This window comes from Hyla sarda, chromosome 9, assembly GCF_029499605.1.
Source record: "Hyla sarda isolate aHylSar1 chromosome 9, aHylSar1.hap1, whole genome shotgun sequence".
NCBI classification, from domain to species: domain Eukaryota; kingdom Metazoa; phylum Chordata; class Amphibia; order Anura; family Hylidae; genus Hyla; species Hyla sarda.
In genome coordinates, this window is record NC_079197.1 from 72,008,711 (window position 1) to 72,023,017 (window position 14,307).

Here is a 14,307-nt window from a genome sequence, read left to right on the forward strand (position 1 = left end):
AGGTCCATACAGTAACCCCCCCCCCCTCCCCAACATGCGATGGCCCCGACATATGATAAAATCGACATACAATGCTTTTATATGTCGGGGCCATCGCATTAACTGCTATCCGACAGCACAAAATGCTTAAGCTGCTGTCGGATAGCAGTTTAAGCATCCCGGACAGGTTCGCTTACCTATCCCCGCTGCTCCGGGTCCACTTCACGATCCTCCGGCGTCTTCTGCATCTTCTCCAGGGTCCGGGCCTCGCTTTCCGGCGTCGTTATTACGTCACTACGCACGCCGTGCCGGCGCAGCAGTGTAATGACGTCACCAGAAAGCGAGGCCCAGACCCTGCAGAAGAAGCCAGAGGATCCCAAAGAAGACACTGGAGCAGCGGGACAGCATTGGGAGCCCCTGGGACAGCATCAGGAGCAGTGAGGACGCGGTCCGGAGCAGCGGGGACAGGCGAGTATAACTTCCTATACTTTACATTGCACGGATGCCTCAACATACGATGGATTCAACAAACGATGGGTCGTTTGGAACAAATTACCATCGTATGTTGAGGGACCACTGTAATCTGTTTTTCAATTCTTGCCATTCATCATATGTTTTGTTCTTTCTTTGCTAGATATTGTTATATAGGATACTGTAGCCTACGGAGTTATCCCATTTGTTGTGCACCGAAGATCACTCACTTGCCCTGAACCATAATACAAGGCCTTTGCGGAAGCACAGCTCCTACACTGTCAGAACCATCATAGGAATACTCTAGGATATAACTTTCTTTTTTGACTTGCCCAAAAGGCCAGCATTTAAAAATCTAACTTGACTTACCTCTCCACTCTGCCGGTATCACACTCCCAACCTCTTCATGTTTCTTGTGGTTGATTAGTCACACTGTGGCTTAGCTAATTGATGGTCACAGCAATGTCCTGCCTCAGCCATTAATGGACTCAATATGTCACACGCCAGTTCAGCTTATCAACAGCCAAGAAGGGACATCGCTGTGGCTGGCAGCCGTGGTGTGACAGGTCGATCACAAGAAGCAGGAAGAGGATCGCTGCAGAGGCTAGGAGCGGGATACAGGAGGGGGTTTGGGTGGGAGAAATTATTATTTTTATTTTTTTTTCCCCTCTTCTGGCTTTTTTTGGCAAGTTAAAGAAATGTATCCCTGAGTACCCCTTTAAGTTGTTATTCTGCTGCAGGGGAATTAAGTGGCCACTGCAACGATAATGTACAGCCAAATGAGGATTATGATTATGTGGGTAGAAAACTTGGACCCTGAAAAGCTACCTACTTCTGTTTAGGGGAGGAAAAAAAAATAAACACAATGGGGGACATTACTGTTTTTAGAGCCTTTTTTGCTTATATTTGGTTCATGACATGTTGCACATTCTCCAAAGTACCTTCTTTTGCGACATTTGGCTGTAAGAAAAAAAGCTACAATGAACTTACAAAAGTAATTTTTAGTTTTCACTTTGCACTGGTAACGTATTTATCAAGTGCGACTGTCACACAAAGAGTTGCAAACCCCTTCAAAAAGTCGCTTATCTACACCAGTCCAAACCGGGCCTTTGGAGAGACTTTGTGCAAGAAAGTTGCAGAGGAGAGGAGTATTCATACAAAATTGTGTTCTGAGGGGTTTTATTGTTTGTGTGTGCCAAATTTATCACCCCTGTGATAGTTTTGCTATTGTGCAACATTTATCATACTAACTTTGAACTCCCTTTTGAAAGACAAGAATGATACATTTCCCCCAATACCTTTGAGAGAGCTCCATTGCATAGATATAAAACACAAACATCCTTTCTATAAAAATATAAAAGTCAACTATATGTAAGCTAAGTTGTGACATAAAATTCTAAGCCTCGCCCCTGCTCCAAGTCAGCCGCGGAATGGAAGATACGGCGGAAGACTGCGAAAGAACCACAGCATTGAACGGGACCAGACAAGGGTGGGTTCACACTATGTTTGTAGTGTACGGGTGCCGGATCCGGTTGGGGGGTGGGGGGATGTCGGGGGAGCGAAAACCGGCCACTCCCGTATCCGGCCAGAACCCCTTTCATTTCAATAAGCCGACCGAAGTCAAACGCTGAAGCCAGTTGGCTCATTTTTGCCATTGCCATTTTTTAAATGAATGGGGTTTGGGCTGGATCCGGCTAGGATACGGGAGCGGCCTGTTTTCGGCCACCCTAAGTACGGTTATCAGTGTCACCTGCACTAACAGTATTTAACAACAGGTTAGCGAAAGTGACACTGAGGACAGATTTCCTTTAAAGGTCCTTTAACCTTTACGGGTAAGTTTTATCCTGCAACCCATGGACTGGTTTAGTAGCTCTACTCTAAACTCTCTCCAAAATATCTATATCCTTCTGGAGATACGGCCTCCATTACTGTGCACAATTCTCCATGTAAAGTCTCACTAATGCTATATACAGTGACATGAGCACTTCCCTCTTTCAATACTGCTCCCTATACATCCAAGCAATCTGACATTGTCTGCCTACCTTTAAGTCTTCTAAAATAATTGTCACCAAATCCATTTCCTCAGATACTGAGGTTAGGATTGTATCACATTTTATATTCAGCCCTGGGGTTTTTTACATCCCAGGAGCATTATCTTGCACTTCTCCACATTAAATTTTAGTTTAGTGTAGTATCAGTGCATGTCAGCAATAGCTTATCATTACTACTTTAGCTCATTATTTAAGACTTTCTGATAAAACAAGAGAACCATTGGCACCAATTGGGGGTGGAAGGGCCCTGCTAGATCTACTGGACAGAAAGCAGTAGCTGTTTTAAGCCAAGCACCAAAGTCCTGTTTGCCTTTACTATTCAACAAACTTGAGTAAAAATTGCCCCAAGATCACTTTAATTCACAGTGGACAGCCATCGATAATCAGTTTCATGTATATCAACAATGGCTAAAAAATACTTTCACACTTATTACATATACAAGCTTTATCCAAAATTATACTTTCTAGCTGAGATAACAAATAGCTCTATAACTATTTAATGCTATAAAAGTCATCAGTAGCATTTCAGAGTTTTTTTTTTTTTTTAAAGACATCTTATTGCAAGTGTAACCAAGCACACCTAATCTTATCTTTAAGAACCTTGTTCAATTGTACAATTGTATTATGTATGTTTACATTTTGGAATAAAAAAATCTAATTCATAAAAAATTAAATAAAAAGTTTCTACACACCAGAAGAAGGCCTGGAATTTGCATCCACATCATCACCCTTCTCAGATGAATGGTCCAGTTGAGAGGTTTCTTTTTCCCTTGGACTAGTTTCTTTATCAGAGCTTACATTATGATCTACATTTTGGGGTACAGCAGATCGAGGTTTTAGAGTAGGTCGTAGCCTCATCCTTCTTGGTAGCGTCTGACTGGGCTGAGGTGGGTCTGCCTGTGTTTCAGGGGCTTCGCCTGCTGCTTTTTCTTCTGATGCACAATTGTTGCCCTCCCCAGTCTCAGTGATCGTCTGGCCTGGATCTCCATTTTCTTCTATATGCTTTGTTTTCTGCGCTTTGGAACGTTCCACTTCAGATTTTTTGGTCATCCTTGCTGCAACAAAGACTACATCATCCTTACCATCACTATCTGCTAAGTCTGAAGGTGGCTTTTTAGTTTGAGGGTCTACATTAGAGTTCTCCTCTTTTCCAATCCCTTTAGCCTTTTTGTTTGCCTTACTCCCCTGTTCCTCAGTTGCAGTTACTGCAGCATCTTCTTTTTTATGGCTGTCAGGCTCCTTACTGTCATCACTCTCCATGTCTATAGACTAAGGATTCCTGAAAAGGACGTCCAATACCAGATCTTTTAAGTGTGACTTCAGTCTGATGGTCTCTACTTAAGCTTGTTGGTCTCAGGAAACCTGCTAAAGAGGCCCCTTCTGGAAAGAGAAAATACATTATTTTAAGTTATAAATGTATTCTCAAATCGACATATTTTTTCACCCAAGTACACATTTTTAAACAGTGTATGTCACAAATATATACATATCATGTATGTGAAATATATACATGTTATTTACATTATAAAGAAAGATTTTACAAATGACAGGAACACTTGAAGCCCAACAGGAACCACCCCTGCGACTAGTTACCCAGTTCCTGGTGGCTTTTAAACCTTTGATTTCTCAGCAATCTCTATGCGTTTCAGAGTAAATCATAGCTTGCTTTCTTAAAACAGCAGGCCTCTGTTTCTGAGACCCTGGAACCAATGACAGGCTCCCTTTTAATCAGACAAGTATTTCTTGTCACTAACATGATTTCAGAAGCAGGCAATATAGGAAATTCTAGATCGCGGGGGGTCTGGGCACTGGGACCCCCTCCAATCTCCTGGACGGGCCGAGGCAGTTTGCAGAAAGTGCAGTGTTGTCGCCAGCAGAAAGCCGTGGCAGACACACCCCCTCCATGTTTCTCTATGGGATACATAAAGGGGGCATGTCGGCCGCCCAGTCATGCAGGAATGGAACGCCCCTTTTCAGCATACTGCCACGGCCCCTTACAGTAGATCGGGGGGCCCCAGTGATCTATAACTTATCCCCTATCCAAAGGATAGGGGATAAGTTATATTGCATTACAGATCTCCTTAAGAGATATCCAAGTCTGATAGAATTTTTTTTTCTATATTAAAATGCTGTATAATGTGGGAAAAGGATAAGGGAAAACATGCCGGTGCTAGGAGCCCCACGATCTTCAGGCAGGCGCTCGAGCATTCATGAACACGGAAGTCTTTGTGACATCACGCCACATCCCCTCCATTCATATATATGAGAGGGGGCATAACGGCTGTGTAGTAGCCGTCATGCCCCCTCTCATACAAAAGAATGGAGAGGACGTGGCGTGACAAACATGGAAGCCCCAGGCTCATGAATGCTGCAAAGCCAGCCCAATCAGACATGTTATTCCTTATCCTTCGGATGGGGATAACATTTCTAGGGGCGGAGTACCCTTTTAAAGGAGATCTCAGGCTAAAAGCAGCTGATTGCGGGGGGATTCCGGTCCAGTTTTCTCCAGGACAGGACCTGGTGCTCAGTGAGGAGCAGGTGCTGCAGCCGGCATGCGCTCCATTTATTTCTATGGGAGCACCGAAAAGACCCGAGTACAGAACTCTGGCATCATCGCCGCTCCCATTGAAATTAAGGGAGCATGTGCCACACATGCACTCCTCACAGAGAAGCGGGGTGCCATCCCGGTCCCAGCGGTTGGACCCCCTGCGATAAGCTACTTATCCCCTATCCTTTGTTGGAGTTCTCCTTTAATAATTGAACAACAGTTGTGTACCATAAAAGTTAGTATATATTAATGATCATGCATCACATTTTATAGGAACTCAAACTGCATTGAAAGTATCAAGTAAACAAGGTTAAGATGTAATATGTGCCATGTTTTTTTCACACTGCATTTTTGCAGTGAATAGTGAAGATAGAGATATATATATATATATATATATATATATATGTATATACACACACAAACTTTGGTGTATAACCAATGTATGCCACATCGTGGAATCCGTCATACATGGACTCCCATTTTAAAGCAAAATATACCTCAGAGTACACTTGTTTTACCACATCATGCTTTAAGGCCTATGACGGGTATCATGCACATATTTGATGCATAGCATTTGAAGCTGTGTTCGGTCATTTCGTTTACATTGAATCTGCAGCTTCAAATACACACAAGATATGTTATGTGCGAATATGACCTTATGGCATAACACTGGGGTCTGTGCTGTTCTACCAACAAATAAAAAACATTCATATGGAGGCCGAAACAAGTCTTCTGACAGCTGATCTGGGTCTATGGAAGGATATGCCATGAAACTAGACATATAAAGATGGGAATTCAAGTCAAAGCCTATTCAAGTGAATGTCAGACAGACAACTACATTTCTCCCCCCAAACCATTCATTTTCATGAAGCCAACAGTACAGAGGTCTAGTATAAGATACATACTCAAGTCTTATTAAGATACAGACAATAACAAATATGATATGACATAAGCAAAGTTGCTCAACTCTAAAGCCATGAGGTTCTCTTACTTCTAGCCATTTCTATGAAAGCAATGTGTAGACTAGTGAGCCATGGCCTGCATGCCACAAAGCATGGCTCCCTCTAGGAATGCTGTAATGGTGGCCATTTTCCCAGACAAAATCATTTCACTTAAAAAAAAAAACACAACACATAAGCCTTATACTATAGTCTGACAGACACTCCGGCAGTTCATCCGACATTTTAAGGTGTATGGTGGCCTCTGGCACCAGCCACAAGTACCATGACTACTAATATCTACCATTAGTGTTTGTGTGGCCTTAGGAGACTGATCACAGTATATATATATATATATATATATATATATATATATATATATATATATTATATAAAGACTTCAGTCCAATCTGAACTATACAGAACGTGATCTCTTTACCTAAATACAAGAATATTCGGCCATTGTGTTAGCACCAACCATACCCTTCATCTCCAATACTCCTTGCACAATGGTAGCCCCTCAGTGTTCTGACTGGCATGTCTCCTGTACATTGTGCACCCACTATCAGCCATGTGTCCTCTTGACCCCACCCCACTTACTCCAACAGTACACCCCCCACTTTCTCCAGCAAAGTCCCCCTACCCTCACCCCGCTTTCCCAAACAGTGCCCCCAACTACTGTTCTGCCACTTTTGAAAGCAGTGCCCCCCAAAACCCCGTCCTTATCCAACTTTTCCCAGAAGTTTCTACCATGTATCCTGGTACTACTTTTGCATGCAGTGCCCTCCTCCCCCAAAAAAAATCCCACTGCCCTAACCCAACTTTCCCTAGGAGTACCACCCCTTTCTACCCCCCACCACTGCACCCAATCCTACACCCAGCATTGCATCCCCTCCTGCCTTCCCCAGTGTACCCTCTTTCCCCAGGTGTGCACCCCCTAGCACATGCCCTATAGCCTGCACCCTGTGCCCCTTGGGCCTCCCCTTCCCCCCTCACAGGCACACATGCTGCCAGCACCCCAAAACATGTCACCTGGCCCCCATTCAGCACCCTAAACCCCACCCGCCATACACACGCCGTCCCCCGCCTTTTTCCACACCTCCAGATCCTCTCCCGCCTCTTACCCCGGCTATGTGCCCCCCTCTCATCTCCAGCCCAAGTGTCGACAGATTACACGCCCCACCCACCTACGGGTGTTGTGCACATTCCAGGGAACCCCTCCAGATGGTGCCCTGTCCCCCAGAAGCAGGCCAGCTATCCGCAGCCCTGCTCACCCCCACTGCTCTATTTGCCGCCGTGCCTCCCTCACACCATACCTTCACGGGCTTCGATCCCCACCCCTTGGCGGGTGTTTTCCCAACCCCCCTCGTCGGATAAGGTACAGCGCCTATGTGCTGGCCGCAGCAGCTCTCTCTCTTTTCCAGCTACAGTCTCTGGCGCAGCGGCACTCTCAGGAGGTCTCAATCGCAACGTCTCTCGCTGTCTCACGCACTCAGGCGCTCTCTCTCAGGCGCGCCCCCGCTGCGGTCCCTTTAAGCGCGATCTCAAACCTGTAGCAGGACGGGCGCGCTTCCGCGGATGGGGGCGTGGCTATGACAGTTAGGCGGGGTTTAGCCTTACAGTGACTCGCTGATGGCTCGGCAGTGTTTGTAGAGGGGAGGAGAGATGGAGCGAGCGGCAGTGGAAACGTTGGGGTGTGCGCAGGCGTAGTGAGCTATTCTTTCCTTTATGATACGGAGTGGGGCCTTCTCTGGCTCTAGAACCTAAAGAACAGGCAGTATGTGACTCAGGGGCTGCAAATGGCTAAAGGTGAAGCCTAAACCGCCACAAAACGCCCTTCAGAGGTCTATATACGTGTAAACAACCCCCCCTCACAACAGCACTGATAGAATGTTTAAGAGATACAGATAGATAGACAATTTTCTATGTACGATAATACAGTATTCCTCTATAGAAACGTGGCTGGTGTAAATAACGTAAAGTTTTGCGCAAGCAAACATGCACAAAAAAATTTGTTTTTTTTGTTTTGTTTTACACCAAAATGTTTGCATAGGGCATTGTTCCCCAATCTTTCCCACCTTGGGGCACTCCTACCAAATATTCTTCTACTAAAGTAAAAAAAAAAAAAAAGAAGCAATGCACAACCACTATATAGTAATAACAATAATAATTATATATACAGTGCACACAGCGCTGTCTCTGTTGGCTATGTAGCTTACAGTGCTGTTATGTAATGACATAGGGGAGATTTATCAAAACCTGTCCAGAGGAATGTGTTGCCCATAGCAACCAATCACATTGCTTCTTTCCTTTTTAGGGTGCGTTCACACGGCCGTTTGCCCCCGTTTTTTTATCCCTGTTTCATTTCCGTTTTTGCAGATTGTAAACGGATTAAAAACGGTTAAAAAAAATCCCATTCATGTCAACAGGATTTTTTTACAATCCGTTTACATCTGTATGAACCCGTTTGCACTCATTTCCATTTTTTTCATGGAAGAAGAGGGGACATCAGCAGACTCCTACAGTGTTGTGGGACTACTACTACTCTCATCATGGAAACAAGTCTGTTCCATGATGGGAGTAGTAATTCCCCGGCTGCAGGTGGCTGGGGGGACTACATTAGTGTTTGTACTACTATCCCCATCATGGATCAGACTCTGTTCCATGATGGGGGTTGTAGTACAATGGCTGAGGGATTGATCGCATCAGGTCTCACTTCTGAGACCTGATCCGATCAGAAGTTATTAAGTAGGGGAGCGGGCGGCATGGTCGGCAACCCTGCGATCACGATGTATTTTACTTTCATTTTTCAATTCCCCGCAGGGAGCTCTGAATGGCCAGTACTGAGGAGCCAATCAGGGCTCCCTGCGGGGATTTTTAAAATGGACAATGTATATTAAAAGCGCTGTGGGGGGCAAGATACATAGCGCTATATATCTAGCGCCCCAGCGCATTTATAAAGATATAACCTCCGCTAGCGCAAAAATATATACCCCCGCAGTGTATATATATATATATATATATATATGTGACCCCCCGCCAGCGCATTTATAATATAACCCCCGCCTGCGCCTTTATAATTATATACCACCCGCCAACGCAATTATCAATATATACCCCCCGCCAGCGCATTTATGTGACCCCTGCAGCCCTATCTGTGAATAGTATTTTACTCGCAGAGCATCGCACCAGCCGCTGCCGCCACGATGCTGCTGATAGAATACTATTCATACATCGCGCTGCAGGGGCATATTATATAGAAGTGCTGTGGGGGCCATATATATAGTATTCTCTGGCCCCCACAGCACATCTATATAATATGCCCCTGCAGCGCGATGTATGAATAATATTCTATCAGCAGCATCGCGGCGGCTGGTGCGATGCTCTGCGAGTAAAATACTATTCACAGATAGCGCTGCAGTAATGACATATGCGCCAGCCCCCCGCATAAATGCGCTGGCGGGGGTAAGTATTGATAATTTCGCTGGCGAGGGGTATATAATTATAAAGGCGCAGGCGGGGCTTACATTATAAATGCGCTGGCGGGGGGGGTCACATATATATATATATATATATATACACTGCGGGGGTATATATTTTTGCACTGGCGGGGGTTATATCTTTATAAATGCGCTGGGGGGCTAGATATATAGCACTAGATATAGATATACATCCCCCCACAGCACTTTTAATATACATTGTCCATTTTAAAATCCCTGCAGGGAGCCCTCATTGGCTCCTCAATATTGACAATTCAGAGCTCCCTGCAGGGAATTTAAAAACGAAAGTAAAATACATCGGTGATCACAGGGTTGCGGACCATGCCGCCCGCTCCCCTGCTTAATAACTTCGGATCGGTTCTCAGAAGTGAGACCTGGTGCGATCAATCCCTCAGCCCCTGTACTACAACCCCCATCATGGAACAGAGTCTGATCCATGATGGGGGTAGTAGTACAAGCACTAACCGCCGCTGCTGCCACCGATCCTGCTGCTCCTGTCATCGCCACCGCACACGAGGGGACCCCTGCCGGACCAGGGCAAGGTAGGAGACCCCTTCTGGCCCAGGTTGCCGCCATGATTGCCGTCCTGATCACCGCCTAGCAGCGTCGTGATTGGTCGGTCGTTCCGACCAATCAATTACGTGATCGTGAGGCGGCACCCGTGCCACCTCACTCCTGCTGGGTAAGGGTGAATGGGGCTGTCTCGGACAGCCCCATTCACCCTTTTTTTTTTCCGGGTCACCAGAGACCCGATTGACACGGAATCGCCGCAAATCACCAGTCTGAATTGACCAGTGAATTGCGGTGATCAGGGGTTTGCACGGGCTGCCTGCTGATATCAGCAGTCACACCAGTCCTGTCACCGACCGGCGAGCGGCAGGGACCAGAATTCCCACGGGCGTACCGATACGCCCTCAGTCCTTAAGGACTTTAAAACGGGGGCATATGGTTAAGCCCGGCGTCCTTAAGGGGTCAAAATCAACTGGTTCTGAAAGTTAAACAGGCTTGTTAATTACTTCTATTAAAAAAATCTTAATCCTTCCAGTACTTATCAGCTGCTGTATGATTAACAGGAATTTCTTTTCTTTTTGATTTTTCTTTCTGCCCCTGACCACAGTGCTCTCTGCTGACACCTCTGTCCATATTAGGAACTGTGCGAAGTAGAAGCAAATCCCAATAGAAAACCTATCCTGCTCTGGACAGTTCCTAAAATGGACAGATGTGTCTGCAGAGATTACTGTTGTCAGGCACAAGGGGGTACCGATACGCGATGTCCTGACCGGGTTAAAGGGATACTCCGGTTGAAAACAAATGTTTTCAAATCAACTGGTGCCAGAAAGTTAAACAGATTTGTAAATAACGTCTATTTAAAAGTCTATTCCCTTAATCTCGTCAGCAGCACAATATAGGGTGTCTTTCGCCCCATGGGACAAAGGAATTTTTAAAGTGTACCTGTCATCAACAAAATCTTTTTATATAATGTAGATAATACCATTATATGTATATTTGTAATATACATTGGTTAAAAAATTTGTATATTTTTTTGTCCCTGCAGATATTGCATGTGTGTCTCTATGGGAAGTCCAAATACAGAAAGTGTGGGTGGACAAGCAGGGCTCTGTGCACTAAGAAAAAGCAGGACAGTGTGCACTGAGGCTCTATAACATGCTCCTGGCTCATACATCAGGATGGTTCAACAAGCCAAGAGTCTGCACAGAGCCCTGCTTGTCCTACCCACACTTCCTGTATTTGGACTCCACATAGAGACACACATGCAATAGCTGCAGGGGCATTTTTTCACCCAAAAATATACACAATTTTTAACAATGTACAGGGTGGGCTATTTATATGGATACACCTTAATAAAATGGGAATGGTTGGTGATATTAACTTCCTGTTTGTGGCACATTAGTATATGTGAGCGGGGAAACTTTTCAAGATGAGTGGTGACCATGGCGGCCAATTTGAAGTCGGCCTTTTTGAATCCAACTTTTGTTTTTTCAATAGGAAGAGGGTCATGTGACACATTAAACTTATTGGGAATTTCACAAGAAAAACAACGATGGGCTTGGTTTTAACGTAACTTTATTCTTAATGAGTTATTTACAAGTTTCTGACCACTTATAAAATGTGTTCAATGTGCTGCCCAGTGCTCTGTACAATGGCATAAGCACTTCCCTCTTTTTACTGCTGATACCTCTCCCAATATATCCAAGCATTCTGCTAGCAGTTCCTGCCGCTCTATTACATTGTCTTCCTACCTTTAAGTCTTCTAAAATAATGACTCCTAAATCCCTTTCCTCAGATACTGAGGTCAGGACTGTGTCAAATATTCTATATTCTGCCCTTGGGTTTTTATGCCCCAGGTGCATTATCTTGCATTTATCCACATAAAATTTCAGTTGCCAGAGTTCTGACCATTCTTCTAGTTTGCCTAAATCCTTTTCCAATTGGCGTACTCCCTCAGGAATATCAACCATGTTACATATCTTTGTGTCATCAGCAAAAAGACATATACATATGGTATTATCTACATTATATAAAAAAGTTTTTGTTGACGACATGTACACTTCAATAAAAACATGGCAATTAATTATGCAAATGAGTTCCCCCTGCCCATAAAATGGGCTTACCCCCTCCAGCAGACAGAATAAATTATAAAGTAAACTAAACTAGGAAGGGAGCCTTTTGCTGCTGAGGAGACTTAGGGAAAACAGATTATCAATCAAATCTTATCTTTCCTAGCGCCCCTCAGCTGCACAATATGGGGATATAGCAAGAAGAGAAACCTCCATCGGGAGGGCCTCACTGCTTAGCGGAATTTATAATAAAGTTAGCAACGCTCGGTTGGGCAGAAAGCCTAGTCTCTACTCTATAATAACGAAAAAATGTATGAGGAGTAGACCAGGTGGCAGATAAACAACTCTGCTCAATGGGAGCCAAGCATCTTTTTGCCCAAGAGGTACCAATAGCCCTTGGTAAGTGCCGGGGGATCTAACCCGTCAAAAGTGTAGTACAAATTTATGCAGTTACAAATCCATCTTGTAATGGATGGTTAAGAGGCATTCCTGCCTCTATTGTAACCCTGGAAAAGGACAAACAAGTTTAAATTTTTCCTTTAAATAGACATCTGTCTTCTTCCATCGGAAGAGCAGGCAATGCAATCACTTGACTAGTGTTCTGGAAAGAAGCATACTTTGGCAGAAAAGTAGGAACTAATCTCAAAAGGATTTTTGTCCAGATTTATCAATCAACCTGAAACCTTAATTGTCTGGTTTTTCCCACAATTACCAATCACAGCTCAGATTTCGTATATTAATGAGCTCTGGTAAAGTGAAAGTTGAGCTGTGATTGGTTGCTATGGGAAAAAACAGACAATTAGGGTTTCAGGCTGATTGATAAATATGGGCTTTTGTCCTTTAACCCCTTAAAGGGGTAGTCCAGTGGTGAAAAACTTATCCCCTATCCTAAGCATAGGGAATAAGTTTGAGATTGCGGGGGGTCCGACCGCTGGGGCCCCCTGCGATCTCTCTGTACGGGGGCCAGGCTCTCCGGCCAGATAGCGGGTGTCGACCTCCGCACAAAGCCGCGGCCGACACGCCCCCTCAATACATCTCTATGGCAGAGCCGGAGATTGCTGAAGGCAGCGCTTCGGCTCTGCCATAGAGTTGTATTGAGGGGGCGTGTCGGCCGCCACTTCGTGCGGGGTCGACACGCCCCCTTGGCACGGGCTGTCGGGGCCCCGTACAGGAGATCTCGGGGGGCCCCAGCGGTCGGACCCTCCGCGATCTGCAACTTATCCCCTATCGTTAGGATATGGGATAAGTTGTTCACCACTGGGTTCATCACTGGACTACTCCTTTAAGGACACAGCCCATTTATACCTTAAGGACCCGGCCATTTTTTCAACATCTGACCACTGCCACTTTAAGCATTAATAACTCTGGGATGCTTTTACCTTTCATTCTGATTCCGAGATTATTTTTTCATGACATATTCTACTTTATGTTAGTGGAAAAATGTAATCAATACTTGCATCATTTCTTGGCGAAAAATTCAAAAATTTGATGAAAAAATAGAAAATTTAGCTTTTTTTTACTTTGAAGCTCTCTGCTTATAAGAAAAATGGATATTCCAAATAAATGGTATATTGTTTCAAATATACAATATGTCTACTTTATGTTTGCATCATAAAGTTGACATGTTTTTACTTTTGGAAAACATCAGAGGGCTTCAAAGTATAGCAGTAATGTAACATTTTTTCACAAAAGTTTCAAAATCGAAATTTTTCAGGGAGCAGTTCAGTTTTTAAGTGGATTTGAAGGGCCTTCCTATTAGAAATACCCCACAAATGACCCCATTATAAAAACTGCACCCTCAAAGTATTCAAAATGACATTCAGTAAGTGTGTTAACCCTTTAGGTGTTTCACAGGAATAACAGCAAAGTAAAGGCTAAAATTCAAAATCTTAATTTTTTACACTCGCTTGTTCTTGTAGACCCAGTTTTTGAATTTTTACAAGGGGTAAAAGGAAATAAATCTTCCTAACATTTGTAACCCAATTTCTCTTGAGTAAGGAAATACCTCATATGTGTATGTAAAGTGTTCGGCAGGCGCAGTAGAGGGCTCAGAAGGGAAGGAGCGACAGTGGGATTTTGGAGAGTGAGTTTTTCTGAACTGGTTTTTGGGGGGCATGTCACATTTAAGAAGCCCCTATGGTGCCAGAACAGAAAAACAAACCCCACATGGCATACTATTTAGGGAACTACACCCCTCAAGGAACGTAACAAGGGGTCCAGTGAGCCTTAACAGGTGTTCGA

General features: G+C 44.4%; 1 protein-coding gene and 1 long non-coding RNA gene across 5 annotated transcripts in view; one reads left to right on the forward strand and one right to left on the reverse strand.

The window, feature by feature from the left end:
- ZMYM3 (zinc finger MYM-type containing 3) overlaps positions 1–7,469 on the reverse strand; it is a 124,084-nt gene extending 116,615 nt beyond the window's left edge. Inside the window, exons 1-2 of one of the 4 annotated variants that reach the window (XM_056538282.1) lie at positions 7,304–7,469; positions 3,194–3,881 (exon numbers count right to left, since the gene is read on the reverse strand). In XM_056538282.1, the coding sequence (XP_056394257.1) occupies positions 3,194–3,761 (568 nt within the window). In that variant the 5' untranslated portion in view covers positions 3,762–3,881; positions 7,304–7,469. Of the gene's footprint in view, positions 1–3,193; positions 3,882–6,040; positions 6,061–6,426; positions 6,555–7,303 lie in introns of those variants that run through there. The other 3 variants (XM_056538283.1, XM_056538285.1, XM_056538284.1) reach the window with 3 other exon arrangements.
- A 130-nt stretch (positions 7,470–7,599) lies between these two features.
- Positions 7,600–14,307, forward strand: part of LOC130290527 (uncharacterized) — a 62,167-nt gene continuing 55,459 nt past the window's right edge. Inside the window, exon 1 of the long non-coding RNA XR_008847625.1 lies at positions 7,600–7,796. This is a non-coding gene — a long non-coding RNA (uncharacterized LOC130290527). The remainder of the gene's footprint in view (positions 7,797–14,307) is intronic.